The sequence below is a fragment of the Colius striatus genome, chromosome 1, assembly GCF_028858725.1.
Source record: "Colius striatus isolate bColStr4 chromosome 1, bColStr4.1.hap1, whole genome shotgun sequence".
Classification (NCBI taxonomy): domain Eukaryota; kingdom Metazoa; phylum Chordata; class Aves; order Coliiformes; family Coliidae; genus Colius; species Colius striatus.
The window spans coordinates 39,783,385-39,801,384 of record NC_084759.1 but is presented as its reverse complement, the minus strand read 5'-3'; the positions used below and the strand labels follow the sequence as shown (position 1 = coordinate 39,801,384).

At 32.5% G+C, this 18,000-nt stretch overlaps 1 protein-coding gene across 1 annotated transcript in view; it reads left to right on the top strand.

The window, feature by feature from the left end:
• KLHL1 (kelch like family member 1) overlaps positions 1–17,405 on the top strand; it is a 215,561-nt gene extending 198,156 nt beyond the window's left edge. The window contains exons 9-11 of the mRNA XM_061995414.1: positions 2,491–2,703; positions 6,092–6,263; positions 8,716–17,405. Of these exons, the coding sequence (XP_061851398.1) occupies positions 2,491–2,703; positions 6,092–6,263; positions 8,716–8,775 (445 nt within the window). The 3' untranslated portion in view covers positions 8,776–17,405. The remainder of the gene's footprint in view (positions 1–2,490; positions 2,704–6,091; positions 6,264–8,715) is intronic.
• The last annotated feature ends 595 nt before the right edge of the window (positions 17,406–18,000 follow it).

The window sequence follows — 18,000 nt, the reverse complement described above, 5'->3', positions numbered from 1 at the left end:
TAACGTAGGCCATATAACTTTGATTAGAATTAAATTTGTTTGAAACAGATTCTTTCTGTTAGGAAGCTGTACTTTCTAGTGTAGGAAGTAGAGCTTTGCCATGATTATATTATCTGTGCAAATATAATTTTTCTCTCAACATTTTCCATCGTTAGTTACTATATTTTTCATTACAGGCACTTACCCTACAATTTTTTTTTTTTTTAAATCATATTGTGTATTTTTTAAGTTACTACACTACTGCATTACTGCAGCAAATACAAGAAATACCATTCTAAATTTAAGCATAGAAATAAGACTTCATTAATGCTTCCCATTAAAAAAAAAATCATTTATACATCTTTTGCTGACATAACCAAAGAAGCATGGACAGATATCTTTCCTCTCCTACAGTCTGGTTCCTAGATGAACTGATTGAACAATACAGAAGTTCAGCACTGATAAAAATCGTTACCTTTCCCTTGCTTTTACCAGGCAGATATCTTTTGTGCTAGACTAATTCTCTCTTGCTCTTTCAGATCCTCTGAAAGGGCAGAAAAGGGTACAAAGGGGCCTAAGCAAAAAACTGGAATGGTCTTTGATATTCACCGTGAAAGAACTTTGAGAGGCAATACCTTGTTAAGAAAGGAAGCAAAGGCATGATTCAATGGTTTTCACAAGCCATGCTACCTCACATCAAAGGCAATCTGGTCTTTTGAGTTTAGCTTGTCAAACTGAATTTAAAAATGGCTTTTCTGAATAGTTATCAAAGGTTTGTAATGATTGCACTGAGATAAATGCTTTTGATCCAGCCACTCATGATTTCTCTTGATGTCACCTACTTTGAAACTTCTGCTGCATTTTCTAGCTATTTTTCACATAAATAAACACAAATGTTTAGGAATCTCTATTCATTTCTATACAAAAAGAAGTGACCAAACCCTGAAAAGACATGTCTGATTCAAGCCAAGAAAAAACTAATTTTGGTCTAATTTTATCTATGCAGTGTCTGAACAAACTGAAATAGAGACCACTGGGGAATCGAAATCTATAACATCTCCACAGGCAAAATTTTCACTGTGATCAGTGGAGATAAAAGTACTCAGTACTGGATGTATTCTTATCCTTGTCAATCTTAAAATCCAAAAGTCAATCTAAAATTTTAGCAATACTATAGGCATTCAAAAGCTATTAAGAGATATGACATCTACAAGAAGTCTACAGACGCCAGTAGTCTGGGAGAAGTGGAAAGAATTGAGCTATGTTTTAGATGCTAGTTGAAGAAGTACATAAGATAGTGGTAGTACAGTCATTCCTTATTCATAAGCATCCATGTCATTGAAGTATAATGGTAGATGCACATTTAAGTAGCTCTGAATTCATGGAGCGCTTAGGACAGTAAAAGCTTCCAAATGAATAATTACTTCACACAGACAGGTTTTGCATCCTAAATTGCTCAGTGGTTAGACTTTAAAATAGGCTGTGTTCCTATTAGTTAATCTCCAGGCACTATAGAAAAGGCAACAGACTGCAAAAGGATTCATATAAGCATGAATGAGGTATGGTAACAGTGGGATAGAACAGTCAGAACTATTTCCTCCGGTGAACCATTAGAAAGATAGGAAGGATACAAGTTTCTTTCCTGCAGATAGTTTTAAACACAACATATTGTTTGTTAAACCACATTTTTAACATTTCAATTTTGGAATGCTTTCAGAAGTTTGAATGCCTTCCTTAGAGAGCTCAGTCCTCATATCTGACGAAGGAAATCGACACGCAGTGCTTGAGGAGTATAATTTTCTTACTTGCTGAGTAGACATGTTAACGTAAGACCTGTCTTCAGTATAACCAAGATCCTTGAAACTGAAGTAGCACTTTTAAAAAATGCGTATTTAAAACATAATGCAATATTATTTTCTGCAATGCACTGCATAGTTGATCTCTGCTATGTTATAAGTGTAAAACTGATTGTAGACCTGAGTATTCCACTGACATTTTTGTAGTGGAATAGACTGAATACCAGATAAAAGACTGACTACAGTTTTCTGTACAGTTTATATTTCAGCATACAGAGCTTATGCAGTATGTTTGTTTTTCTTTTTTTTCCCTGTGTGTTTTGTTGCTGTGTTTTTTTAAGAAAGATAAATTACAGTTATGAATGTATTTAGTATTTAGATATTATACAAGATAGAATATTAAAATACAGGACAACAGTCTTCACATTAATTCCCACTACTTTGATGTATGATAAAAATACAAACTGTAATAAATGGATTTCATATTTCTTCTTCGTCTGGATTACCAGTTGTAAAGTAGCATTTTCACTTCTACTACCATATTTGGCAGTAATATTAAAATCATCTGTGTTTCTTGAGTATGTGAAATTCATATGATTTTGAAAGATTATATATTTTTCTGTTTACTGTTTGCTGATATCAAATGAAAAATTTTCCTGCCTGCAGTTATGAGCTTGTTCTTTATTAACATTTTTATGTGTGTGGATTTTCCTAGATTATATTCAGTTGGAGGTCGTGATGGAAGTTCGTGTTTGAGTTCAATGGAATATTATGATCCTCACACAAATAAATGGAATATGTGTGCTCCAATGTGTAAGAGAAGAGGAGGTGTAGGAGTGGCTACATGTGATGGCTTCCTTTATGCAGTTGGAGGCCATGATGCTCCAGCTTCTAATCATTGTTCCCGACTACTGGACTATGTAGAAAGGTATGCATTTGCACATGCATGTTTTGAATACAAAATAATATACAATAAAAAGAGATTATTTTAACCTGAGAAGTGCTAAATTGTTATTTACTTGAAAAATTCCATAGAGTTCTGTAGAAGAAATTTATTTGAAGATAATGTTCCTTCTCTTTTTTCACAATACTATTGTATATTACTACAGACACAAAAATCCACTTTTCAAATCTCATTTAAAAATTTGTTTTTAAATCACAATATTACACTTTGCAGTCATGAACTGAACTTTGCAGAGATAAAAATTCAGCGTTGAAATAGTTTTATAACATCACATTTTGTTTAGAAGTATTTTGTATCTCTAAAAATGAAGGTGAGCTAAAAAGAAACACGGTAATGCTGAAGCAATGGATATTTATGGTACATGACATTGCTTCCTTTAACAACACTGACACTTTCTGATATAAGCCTTATATACTGTATTTACAGGACCATGAAATTTGCAAATATTTGTTGTGAAAATTCATTAATATCTAATAGGATGGTAGGGCACAATTGAAGTGATTAGAGTATTCAATTTGAAGGTATTTTTCAAATATTTCTTGAAGATTTGATTTCTTTTTCTGTTTCTATATGCATTAAAAAAAATCTTGAAAATATAGTCTCAAAATATGTACAGTTTTCAAAGGTTAAAGTAGATATATTTGAATAGTGGATTTATCTTAACATTCAAGTAAAGATTGGCATTGGGAGAGCATTATCTATTTATTTGTTTTCTGAAGGGGTCAAACTTATATTAAATGTCAGTTATTGCTTCTGCTGAATCTGGTTTGACATTTACCAATTACTTAACATGTATTAAAAAAAAAAGTTGAAACTTAGCTCTTACATAGTTATCCGTATGATTTTACTCAGTCCTAGACTCATTCCCATCTCTACTGTATGTTAGCAAAAATCACAAATTGCCAAATACTTCTTGTCTCCAACAGATGGAAAGTACATCACAGAAATCCCATGATGTTTGTACTTACAGGGCTCATCTTTGTGTATTTCTATTTATAAGGAATTATAACCATAATTTTCAAATAAGTGAATTAATATGATGACTAGTACTGTCAATAAGTAGATTTTTTTTTTTCATTTACTTCTGCTGATTGTTACTTGTGAGGGGGCTTTTAATTCATTTTTCAGTCTCTGGGGAGAAAATCCTTCTCATGTTGAAGATAAACCACATCCTGTCACATTTGTCTTACTCAGGGGGGTATTGTACCAATGAACTAAACCACATATCCTTAAGCTATTTTATGTACTGGCATTTGAATGAGATTATACAGTGTTACATGTCTAGATATTTTTGCACTTATAGTAAAGAAAGTGAATAATGTATTTCAAGGACAGTTAGCTTCCAGAGCAAATGTTGGGACTAAGAAATCAGAATTTCTGAGGCTATTAACTTTCATAGAGTGGATGTAAATTAACTTGTGGACTCCGCTAAAACATGAAAAAAATCTTATGGCCATCCCAGTGATTGATAAGTTTATAAGGTGGCTTTGGCTGTGATTTACTATGTCTATTTTTACATTAAAAAATAATATATCATTTTAAAAGAAAATATCTAAACAACTTAGGAAACCAAAGACAGTAAGTGATAACGATGTCTCTGTTGTGAATTATTCTGTATCTCACTGAAAGATTGCTTTCTGTAAATATCTAGTGCATTATTGTATCTAAGCCTCTGCAAGAATGAGTGTCTGCTTCAGTCATTTTGTCATTCTGATATGGCCTGATAGAATGTACTTTAGTCAAGTACCAATTTGCTCCTGGAAGACTGTCAAAACAGACATTAAAATTTATTTTTGAGATTATGCAAATCTAGTATGAGCAGACATGTGTTTTTAAATGCCACTGCTAAAGTCCTCCATTACAGTAATTAGGACTCCCAGTTTCTAAGGTTGATGCCATTTTAAAGGATTTCCTATAAATTCAAGCATTCTAAAAAAAAAATAGTAGTTATGTTTGTCTGCTCTTCAAAATCTGGGAAAATACAATTGTGTGTTCCCTTTAAAGGTAGAATAACTAGTTCCTTTTTCAGAATTACCAAATTGTGGAGGTTCTTTGACAGATTTCATAAGGTAGCTTTCTTTTATAAATAGTACTCAAAACATGACAACTATTCAAAACATAAGCAAGTATTCTATAGATTTTCCCCTTCGTCTCACCTTGATTTCAAAATGCTTTCTTTCCACATTCAGGAATTTTATTGTAACCTTAGAGCATACTTAGTTATTGCAAAGGTTAAATTGACAGTTGTTTTTAGCAGAACAAAGGGTAGAAGAAGTGGCAGACATTTTTCTGGCAATTACAAAAAACAAGTTCTACTACAGCTCTATTTTGTTGACAGACTTGAGTTATAAGAATTCTGTTTAGCCTGGGCACCTGCTTACTAAAAAAAAAAAAATCCAAGGATTTCAATCGTATTTAGTTTTCCTACTTTTGCACCTCCTCACCTTGACCCTTGTAGTTCAGGAGTTGTATATCAAAGAGTCTGTTAAAATTTATTCCTGTTAGACAAGTGAAGATACAGTCCTGCATTTCACTGATTGGGAAACTCAGCTACAGGCATACAATGCTGTTGAAAAAGTCACAGTCTTTGAAAAAATCCATTCATTTTTTTTTGGTCTTTTTTTCATGTACATTTCCCTTTGATGCATTCAGGCATTGTTTTAAAGTACTTTCACGTTTTAAAAGACATTTATCACATATGTAGATATTCAATTGAAAAGTTCAGTTTTCCGTTAAACTACAGAATAGATAGCAAAATGAAAGAAAATTAATAAATTAAGAAAAATTTTTAAAAGTTAAATAACCAACACAGTCAATATAATGGTATTTGATACATTAAATGACATTCTTCATTTGAGTGAATATAAGTAGAAGAATCTAACTCTAACACAGTTAAGTGTAGTCTGAGTTCTTAGGGAGATTTTCTACATGTGAACATTACATAGTATAATTTTAGAAATGAAAATATGTAATAATTAAAAAATATTATTTTTAAGATGCTACAAGAAAGAAAATATATATACAAGAATATATGCATAAAGTATGCATACATGCAAGATGTTGCTCTTATATCCTGCTCAAATCTGTTTCTATGACATTTTCCTCCTCCTTTTATTCTAAAAGATCAACTGAGCCAAAGATCCTAATCAACAGTTAGAGGCTTGAACTGGGAACACAATAAATAGGCATGGGATTTTTATGCTGGTAGAAATTATATTTTTTTATAGGATGAAAAAGTATTTATTTAATTTTTTTTCACCAGAAAAAAACCAAACCTATATTAAAGTGAAGATCAGCATGAATTGATTCTTATCTTCAACCTGAACATTCAGTTTCCTTTCTCTTTCCTCAGGTATGATCCAAAAACTGATACATGGACAATGGTGGCTCCACTCAGTATGCCTCGGGATGCTGTTGGTGTCTGTCTGCTTGGTGACAAATTATATGCAGTTGGTGGCTATGATGGTCAAACATACCTGAACACTATGGAAGCATACGACCCTCAAACTAATGAATGGACACAGGTAATCATAATCTTTTTTTTGTCTCTAACATATTTTTCTAGTTGTGCATAAGAAACATTAATTTTCTTAAATAAAAAAAGAAAACTACAGTATCTGAGACTGCCACAGCTGTAAATTTATTCCTACTATTTTATCAAATATTATGTTAGGAGTTTCCTCTGAAGACAGGAAAGAGAAAATTAGATCCCGAGAAAGGAGAAAAAGACAGAAATACTCTCTTGCTACCTTTAAGAAAAAAAATTGTTCTGATCAATTTCTATAGAAAAAAACTTTTTCATCATTCTTCATGCAGAAGAAGAGTCATGAAAATTGTCAAAATTCATGTAGAATTTTGACTGGGAACCAGCATATCCTGAGTATCCTTCATGAGATTTTTCTTCCCTTTTTAGATCAACAGGTTTTAATTTAATTCAACTCCACTTTCTTCTGTTTGATGAATATTTTGAAATTCATATGTGTTCCTAATGTTGAACCATGTAAGAATTAAGAGACATCATAGAAATAGAATTTTGATGCAGGAAGCTGGAAATCAGTGATTTAGATGTAGAAGGAATGTGTTTATTATGTCCCAGTCTTGCTTGGAAAGATTTGGATTCATAACAAATACTTAAAGAGAAAGAAATATTTCAACAGTTTCTGTTGTGAATGTTGTTTTAAGATTTCTGGAAAAGTAATTTGTTCCACAAGATATTTATATCTAAATATGTCATCCTAAGTTCCCTTTAAAGTTTGTGAAAAAAGTACATACTTCAAAAAAATAATCTTATCATAGAATCATAGAATGGTAGGGGTTGGAAGGGACCTTTAGAGATCATCTAATCCAACCAACCTGCAGAAGCAGGTTCACCTAGATGAGGTCGCATAGGAACATGTCCAGGAGGGTCTTGAAGACCTCCAAGGAAGGAGACTCCACAACCCCTCTGGGCAGCCTGTGCCACTGCTCCCTCACCCTCACAATGAAATAGTTTTTTCTTATATTTAAGTGGAACTTTTTGTGTTCCAGCGTCCTCCCATTACCCCTTGTCCTGTTGCTAGCTACTATAGAAAAGAGGGATATCCCGACCTCCTGACACCCACCCTTTAGATATTTATAAATGTTAATAAGTTCTCCTCTCAATCTCCTCCTGACTAAACAGCCCCAGTTCCCGCAGCCTTTCCTCATATGAAAGATGTTCTATACCCTTGATAATCTTGGTGGCCCTGTGCTGGACTCTCTCCAGCACTTCTCTGTCCCTCTTGAGCTGAGGAGCCCAGAACTGGACACAGGACTCCAGATGAGGCCTCACCAGGGCAGAGTAGATGGGGAGAAGAACGTGCCTTGACCTGCTGGCCCCACTCTTCTTGATGCATCCCAGGACGCCATTGACCTTCTTGGCCACCAGGGCACGTTGCTGGCTCATATTTAGTTTATTATCAATCAGGACTCCCAGGTATCTCTCTGCAGAGCTGCTCTTCAGCAGTTCAACCCCCAGCCTGTACTGGTTCATGGGGTTGGTCCTTCCCAGATGTAGAACTCTGCACTCGTCCTTGTTGAACCTGATGAGGTTCCTCTCTGCCCAACTCTCAAGCCGATCAAGATCCCGCTGAATGGCAGCACAGCCATCTGGGGAATCAGTCTTTATCCCGAAATAAGCATTTTAAATAGGTCATATGAATTATAATCCAAAATGCCTATTTCTTTTTATGATCATAAATGGAACCATCTGTTGTCAAGCTTAAATACAGATATACATGGTTTAAAGTTAATACAGAAGCTCATTTTTTAATTTAATAATAATTAAATGGTAAGAGAGCATTTTTATGTCATTCTGTAAGAAATAAGAAATCAATTTGGAATGATTATTTTCCCAAATCCGGCAGTCCACGTAAAAACACGAATAACCAAGTTTGGGCAGATAGGAAGTATGAATCACTTCTGCTTTGATATGTACAGTACCATTAATTACAGTTTATTATAATTAGTATTATCAATGTATTCTGTATAATCTGACTCTACTGTGTTAGTTTCAGCAAGATCTAGTTTCCTAAAGTTGTTAATCCTTGTGTTGTCTTCAATAATGTCTAAGGCTGCCAAACTTATTCTAAAGGATACTTGAACCTTTTTGGGAATACTGGAAGCATACAATTTTGATATTGGTAGCCTTGACCTTTCTTCAAGAGCAGGAATGGAATTATCAGCTACAGTCTACAGACTATGTTTATCAACAGTTCATAAAATTGATGACAAATCTAAAATCACTTGTTTTAGTCTATTCTCACACTGTCAAGTGAAAGCTGTCAGATGTAAATAACTTTAAAACCACAATACTAGGATATTGTGGCTTGTGTTTATTTTTAGTGGTTTATACTCCATTAGTTTTGACCATTTTAGAATAATGTTGACACAGCAGTTTGGCAATTTTTTTGTATGGTTTGTTCCTGGTCAATTAATTTGTATCCATTTTTTCTGCAGATGGCTTCCCTAAATATTGGAAGGGCTGGTGCCTGTGTTGTTGTCGTCAAACAGTCCTGATTTTGCCAGCACTACTTAGGATTTTACTGACTGTGAAATGATTATTTTTCTATCAGACAATGAGAATAGTAACTTCATGAGAACAAGGATTTACACGAGTACTTGATAAGAAATTTGAAGAAGTTTGGAAGTGAGAAAGATTAATTATTTATGCCCTATAAAATCATATAAACTGTTCACTGACAGTGAACAAGATAAAAAAATCAGGCTGTTGTAGGCATAAATACATGAATGTAGAGTATTAATTTCAGATACTGTTATGAATGTATCCTGGAGAACTGGATTATAAAGTGACAGCTCTACAGAGGGAGCCAGAGGGAATATGAAAACCGTTTTCATGACTGTGGGAGTTTAAACTGCAGAAACGTTAGAGTATATTTAATAACTTTTAAAATGTGTTTTTTAAAAGAGAAAAGCTGGTAATATAATTTTTTTCTGTTTTGATCTTGACTTCAGATGGGTAATGGACTTATTTAAATAGCTAATTTGGTTCTCACTCAAGGGAAGTTGTAGAAAAGTCTGGATATTCAGATTTCATTCATAATGACTGAGATGTTGGTTTACACAAAGAAGAAAAACAAACTAAAAATCAACCTCCAAGATGACTTCTTTTTGTAACTTCAGACAGTACCTCCTCGCCAGTGTTAACACATCTTATAAGTAAGTCTATTGAAGAGAAGCCTGTATGTGTAATCTGATTATACACAAAGCAATGCTTTGGCTGCACTGTGGCTTTGTTGCAAGTAGAGGAGTCAAAAGAACAGTTTCCACATTCTTTCTTAATATTGTATTCAGTTTAAGCATGTGGGCTCTGATTTTGTGGCTTTATGCATCTTATGCATGTTGGAGGCTCAAAAAAAGCTGGAAAATTGATGCTATTCCTTCACTGCATCATGTAACAGATGAACCATGACCAGAAGTCTGTAGCACTTCTAACATTTCAAGAGGCATAAAAATACCATATTTTATATCTTCCTGATGCTCATACATGCACAACTTTGCCTGATTAAAGCTACCAATTTATGTCTTTCCACTTATGACTGACAACAACTGCAATTGGGGAATTTAGTATAAATACAAGCATAGTAAGCAAAATGAGACCTTTTGATCTAAGGAAGTTTATATGACAAACATACTAGTGTCATCTGTGTTTCCCTATAAGGTTAGCAATTTCTAGTAGTAATGATACTTTGAGCTTTTGCCTTGTCAGTAGATTTGATGTTGATATTTTCTGTCTGCTAGCTGAATCAGAATTCTGGGGCCACTAGTGGCATATGAAGTTCTACTGTTCAGGGAGGCACAGGCTGTGGGAACAGGACTACCAAGTATACTATACCTCTTCTTTAAAGCCTTGCCAATCCTTGCCAATCTTTTAGGAAACATTTAATGGTCCAAAACAGAAACCTCATAGTCTACTGTCACTAGCAATTTTAAGAATGAATACTGATTGACATTAAAAATTTTCCTAGTGGAAACCTTTGAAACCATTTGAGATTAAAAAATACACATAGCCTCTCACTTGGAACATTTGATTTGAAGATGTGTCTTTCCTTCTAACAGTATTAGCACACATGAAAGTCTTTGTTCCCAAATGCAAACTGAACTTTGGTTCTGAAGTCTAATTATACTGGTTTAAATCTTTTCAATGCTTCTCTGTCCTAACTAGAGATCAACTGCAAAGTCTTCAGTATTAGTCTTCCACACTCAGTTGACTTTTGAATCGCAATTAGTCTTCCAAAAATACTTGACTTTTCAAAACCCAGTTTATCTCATAATTGTTAAACTAACATGAGGCCTTTTCTCTAAAATCTCTTTGATTTCAAAGTATGAAAATCACAGTGCATTCAAATCAGAAAAATATAATAATTTCAGTGAAATCAAGAATTATATTCCTCAAAAGACTGCTTGTAAATTTTGTAGTTTATTAAATGTGTTCTATATTGTTCACATTTTCTTTATTTCCAATTCATTTTTACTCACTGTAACATGCTTATTTTCTTTTTTTTCCATAACATCAAACTAGGCAGTCTTTCTTTCACGTGAGCCTGTATTTATATATGGGAATCATACCTATTTTTTTCCTATTATTTCCCATCCTTATGTGAACATTTTTTGTATTAATCAAATATAAATAAAAGTATTTAAATTTAATCATTCCTCCGGAAGGACCTTAAAATAAGCCTTTCATTTTTCTGTTCTATGTGTGAAGTCTTTTTTCTTTTTCATTTGTTAGAAATTGTATTAATTTATTTCATTTTACTACTGTTTTTGAGCTAGGAGGAAGGTCAGGGACATGAGTGCTAGAAAAGCTATTTTTAAATGGATAGGAATATACAAAAAAGCATTGTCTGAAACTGGTCATTCTTGTGCCTGAGGATTTACATTCAAAAGCTTGGACAAAGAAATCAAGTCTATGCTCTTTCTTCAGTTTCCTTACCTAGCTCTTTTCAAATCCATTGGGACATTTTAGATCAGTAACAATCCATTATGATGCAGTATTTTCTTTTCTATGTGTTCCTTTCATGTAGTGTTTTTCTAGTGAGAATAAAACATTTGCCACAAAAAAAAAAAAAAACCCAAATCAACAAAAATGATCTTTGAAATACTTACAGAAGTAATATCTAAAACAAAATATGTGGGTTCCTCAGAAGAGGAAATAAACTCCTTTGTGTTATAGCTGTGGCAGTGCTGTTAATGCTTCTTAATACAATTACTAAAGAAAGCATAAAAGATACAACATTTTTGCAGGGTTTTGTTTGGTTTGAGCAAAAAAAATTAAGAATATCATAAAACTATGTCTCTATTTTTAAAATGAATTAGTCTTCCTGGTTGAATTCCTCTCAAAATGGTAGATGAAATCCAATAATATAATTTTCTAGACAATTTTAGAGGCCTTATAAATATGGAATGTCAAGTTGAAGTCAGTAGAAAAAATTATGAAGAAAACTAATTATAAATTTTCCTGTTACTCTGAGAGTGCCGTTTTTAACTTGTCTCTACGAATGTAGCACTGTTAAAATATCAATTTTCCAGAAGAAAGACTAATCTTGCACTCCTCTATTGTTTATTGATTTATTATCTTGCAATTTGGGATCTTTAAATTATTGTTACATTTACAATTGTTGTTTTTGACAGTAAAGGATGCTAGAACTATAATCAGTTGTAATAAATATCTGAATAGAAAAATATCGTTTAGTAGTCAATATTTAGCAGAGCTCTTTATTATTGGTGGGTTTTGATCTAATTTTACTGAAAAATTTTGCATGGAAAACAAAGCCACAAGTAAGGAATTAAAAAGATCTGAAGGTAAGATTATTGTTACTTTGGCTTTAATTATACTTGTTCAATTCATATTTAGGTACATGTTCTAACAGTAGAAGTAGAAATAAACTTTTAAAATACATTAGCATAAACACCAGACATTTAATAATTTGAAACAGGTGAATTTACTAAGGCAATTTAAAGATGCTTTCAGGGAGCTACCTGTCCCTTAACATTACTCTGTTAAGCTAACAATAATTAACTTAAGAGAAAATTTTGTCATAGGCAAAGGATAATTTTTCTTGAGTATCATTCTCTTCCTCAGAAAACAGCCATCAATTGTAGTACTCAAAATTAAATTAAAAATTTAATTAAAATACTCTTATTAAAATTTATCTAAAAATCCATATTATTCATACTGGTTGTATGTTTAGAAGGCCAAAATAGATTTGTCAATGACTTAAACACTTTTTAATTAATTCAATAAAGATAATTCACAAGGGAGTTCAGAGGTTATAAAAGTTTTAATGATTCAGACCTTGATGTCTATGTGCAAACCCCAGAAACATTGTGCACTGTGATTATTAATTAAACACAGGTTTTCCACAACAGAATTTACACACTGTAAGTCTTTTCTTATTACTGTGTTGACAATGAACTGGGCATAATAAATTTTTCCTGTTATTTTTGGATTCACACTAGTTATTTCACAAGAAATGAATAGAGAAGGCATTTCTACAAAGCCTTAAATAACCCTGTTATCTGTTATCAAATAGCAGTAAAAAAAAAGCATTAAAAATTCTATAATATTTTGGGAAATTTAGGCATTAAACTGTGTGCAGGTATGGAATTTGATGGTACAAAATCAAGTACAAATATATCAAGCAGTTTTATTTGTTATCCAATATCAAATTCACATCACATTTTTTTCCCATTGGAATCTCCCATATTTACATGTGTTTGATTTTATGTGCTCAAAATCTCACTGAACGTTGTCTCTTTGTACAGCTTTCTCACTTTTCTCCCCTCTCCACCTCCAGTTTCCATTATATTGCAGAGGCTTTCTACTATTAGACACATTTTCCTACAGATTTGTTTCTGATGAAAACAGTAAGTATAATAGTACACCATACTGGTAACCAGTTGCTTACCACTCTATATGCAAAGCAGATTTACATGACATACAAAAGAAATGGTTCTTTTTCTTTTCTGAAGTAAAACTTCTTTGATATGTCTTCAATCTTTTAAAGACCTACATTTTGAAAAAAAAAAAAACTTTATAAAAACACTGTAAACGTTTTTAATTATAATTTCACAAATTTCTCAAATTTAAACCCAATCTGTCATGATCCCAGTGCTGACATCCAGATCTCTTGTCGATGTTCATGTTTGTGAATTTGTCTCATTGTCTCCAGATTTCTTCTAACACAAAGAGCATCTCCAGTTGAGTGAATAAAATATGAAATGCAGTATTTACCACTTAAATTTGAAGCTTCTATGTGATATGTACAAATCAGAAATTAGTATCTGAGTTTGCTTGCAGAACACATTTTCAAACCTGGTAGATGTTTGTTTCAGAGTTAGCTTTCCTACTAAATACAGTGTCCAGTGTAATCACTATAATATTTATTAAAACATCAGAATAGAAAATACTGTGTGAAGAGTAATACAGTAAAATAACAGTATCTCAGAAGTGTAAAAAAGAATGTTAGGGAAAAAGATTTTTTTATTATTATTTACCAGAAGATGTTCCCCAAGAGTATTGTATTTTATTCCCAACAGAAGCAATTTCATTTTGGGGAAATAACTTTGCAACAAATCTAATAGTCTGTAAATTGAAATTCTATTTGCAAGCAGTAATTTCTTATATACTGTCTTGTAAAATAGCACTTGACTTTGTATATTCACCATAAAAGAAGAATAATTGTTATTTACTCCAAAGTAATATTTAAAATCTAAGTATTGAAAAACAAGAGCTCAAATATGTCTTAGATGTCAGTAACTAGTTACATACTTTAAATTTTCTGGATATCATGTTCTTGGAATATTTTTCATCTACTATACCAAGCAGATGTGCATATATTAAGTAATACGGGCTTACAGCCAACTCAGGAGAGACTCTCAATATGTAAAAGTAACTTTTACAAAAGTATTTCTGTTTAAAAACAGATATATAGTAATATATAGCAGCAATATATCTGTTCTAATTTAAATAGAATGTATGAAATATTCAGCAAAACTATTATTCTTCATTCTTATTCTCAATCCAGTGTAAAGCTGCTCAAATTCACTTAACCTTACATTTCATTGCAAAATCCTTCATTATAGTTCTGCTTCATAGTACATAGTTTTAGGGACAGCTCAAAATCGCTAAATCAGCTAAACTTTGATTTTCACATTCAGGACTGCAACTTTTGGAAATTAAACCATAAAGAAAGCTTCTACCAAAAGTAAGAAATTTAGTAACAGAGCAGTGTCAACTGTAGTCACCGGCTATACATGGGTTTCCCTTAGAGATTTATGGAGATGCCAAATCTATCACCCTCTAAGGGTCCGAAAAGCAAGGTGTAAGCAACTTACTCTTCTGTCTCCCCCTGTTTTCCCAGATTTTCCATGATGCCTAAAAAATACATTAAAAAAAATATAAAAGGCTCTTACAGAAGTCTAATGTTCTTCAGAATTAGGTCTATGAACCAGCTTCATATTCAATCTTCATCACTTAGGTGGCTAGATTGTGTGTAAAGTTCGGTGTCCTCAGGGAACTCTTTTAATACAAAGATTGTCCCCCAAAAAAGCCTTTGGAGAGGACTGCCTTTGAAGGCCTCCAAGAAGAAATATTTTTTCAAAAGTGAGATGATTAAATTGAGTAGATGAATGTCCAGTTTAGTTGCCCCCACTTAAGTATCTGATGCCATCTGAGATGCCCAAAATTATTTAAAACATACACAGTCAGGCTGATAGGTAGAAGACACATTAAGTTTTGGAGTCGCAACAGAAGTACAAATGGGAAGTTTTACAGTAGCGCAGATATTAGGTGCTTATGTATAGGCAAATAGAATCCATCACTATTGTCATTAGATATTTGAAAGTGGCATCTTGCAAGCCACCTGGGTAATAAGAAAGGCTGAATTTAAAAATGTTTTATTCCATTTCTTAAGCTTAAAAATATTAACCTTGATTTTCAAGGTTAATATTAAAAATATTAAAAATATTAACCTTGAATGAGTGAACATAAATGTAAGAGCATAATCAATACTCATTAATACTGGCATGATATTTTTAAGTATGGGAAATACTAACTCATAAAGATCCTCTTTATCATGGAAGTTACTTTTTATGAATCATTTCAGTCAGAAATTTGTTCTATAAGCAAATTATGAATAAATAACCCTCTCCAGTAAAGTTGTTTTTAAAAAAATCCCCTATGGTAGTTGCTATTACCTAATGTAGAGTAATTTGGTTTCGTTTTCTATTTATTGGCAAAATGCTTCCCAGTCAAATTCTTATAAGGTTTGCGCAACGTATTTCAGTCACATATTTTTGTGGAAAAGCTCACATGTAGGCATAATGTGGAAGCGAAGTGTTTAGGATTGTTGATTTTTTGTTTCGACATCTGTATATTTTTCAGAACAACAATGAATTGGAAATGAGCATTTGTCTCAAATAAAAGGAAAAAAAACAGAAAAAAGACTTGATAGTAGGCTCATCTAGTTATCTATCTAGATATATTTATTTCATTAATAGTATTCTTAAACATAGATATGTACTGTGCAAATGTCCACATAATAGAATTATACATGCTAAGCTTTTTCTTGTACCTGAAGTAGCAAAGTTAGTATTTCTAAGATATGGTTCATCTCATTCTAAAGGTGAAATAAATCACACTTTAAAAGTGTGTTTCTCTCCATTGACCACAAAATGTGTCTAAAATGACTAGTTCAGATGCAGACATTCACACAGCAGACACCTACATTTCTTAAGATAAATGTTGGGTGAGAAGAATTTCTAAAATCTGAAAAATGCCTAGAAGAAACTGGCCACACATTTATTTCAAATGACTGTGACAGGAATTCCATTTAGAATGTAACCACAAGATTCAACTAAGTACCAAACAAAAACCAGTTCCCTACTCTGAAATCAAGCACTGTTGTGATCTTCGGAGATTGGTTGATTTTCAGCTGCCACATGACATGCAAGTAAAAGCTTTTTTCTTTAAACTAGAAGGATGAAAATTCAGATGCTTTATTTTTTCATTTTCAAAATTATATCTATAACTTATTTAAGATGTTTATGTAACACATTTTCATGTTTGTGGAACCTTGCAGAAAAATACATGGTAAGATTATAACACATAATTTTTAGAAACATATTTTCTATGTCAAAAAAACAAGACACCTTTGGAAACTAACTTCAATGACTTTGAGTCATTAAAATAAAATTATAAAGAAAATGAAACCAAGATCTTCCAGGAACTTTACTTGCTTGACTACTGTCTTTCTCTTCTTCCCTCCTAAAAAGCAACCATAAAAAACGTCCACAACCAAAAGAAACTCTCCAAACAATAAACAGATTAGATCTATGTCCTTTTTAATTTAAATGTATGATCACTAAATTATATTGTCATGAAATATAATTAATTGTAAAATTAGAATTAGACAGAACCTTGATTTTTTCAGAATGGTCAAACAACGTACATTGTGAGCAGATTTAATGGATGATATTCTTTAACTAAAATGCATCTGCCTTCACCAAAAGATCTTCATATCAAAAGCTCTTGTATTAGATTGTGGCTGCTTGCTCTGTGTGAGACTGGAAATTGAGGGCTGAGTTTCCCCTGCAAGTCGGTCATTGTTGAAGTAGGAATTATGTGGTTAGCAATGTGTCATTACTAACTTTGCAGTCCTGTTGTATGAGAGTGCAACTGTTGGCAGGTGTATTATACAACTTTTGTGTCAGACTGGTCCAGTTAGCAGTTTTGAAATTTTAGATGAAATCAAAACTGATATTGAAAAAGTATTTTGGGATGTTGAGATGTGAGTATGTTTAGTATGGTAAGGAACTACAGAGCAAAATAAGTGTACAATGGTTTGGAATGTAAGAGAATAAATACATTATTAATATGTAAAAATATGGTTGTAGATACATTCAATTAAGCTGTCCTAAGTTTTGCAATATTTGCAGAGCAGTTTTCTGAATGTTATGCTTTTACCATGATTCCCTTATTACTTGGACATGTGTGTATAGAATGCAAGTGAAAATATAGAGTGCAATGTTAAACTTGTAACCTGGCTTTGTTTGACAAAACTTTTTTTTAAGGAAATTTAATCCTGAAAATGTCACTGTGGAAAAATAAATATACTTGTTTTTAAGTGTTGCAGAAGTGATTTCTTTAAGTAGATATGACAACAGAAGTAAATTTGCTCATACCAATTTTCCTATGTAAATTCAAAGGGAAAGAATCTTCAGAATAGTAAACATTGATATTTAAATAATTTATCCTCTTCTTAAGTCAGACTATCAAGACTATAATAGAATAACACATATCATCACCAATTCAGACTTTCTACTTTTTTGTTCTTGTTTTATTGGAAACAATGAAAAAACTCTTCCACCTAAAAAAAAAAAAAAAACCCACCAGAAAAAAAGTCTACGTGCACAGTATATGGTTCAGGATTTAATTACAGCAAGACACATGAACTGCAAGTGAGACTGGCTACTGCTTAATATGGTGATCAATAAGACAAATTTTCAGTGGCAAAAAAATATACAGCTGGCTTGAATCACATGTAGTTAGAGTGGTTTAGTGTCTAAAATGTTAATCTGGGCTGTAAACCAAATCTGGGTTATGGGATCTAGGAATCTTTCATATTTCTTACGTACACTTCATAGAATCATAGAATGGTAGGGTTGGAAGAGACCTTTAGAGATAGTCTAGTCCAATCCCCCTGCAGAAGCAAGTCCACC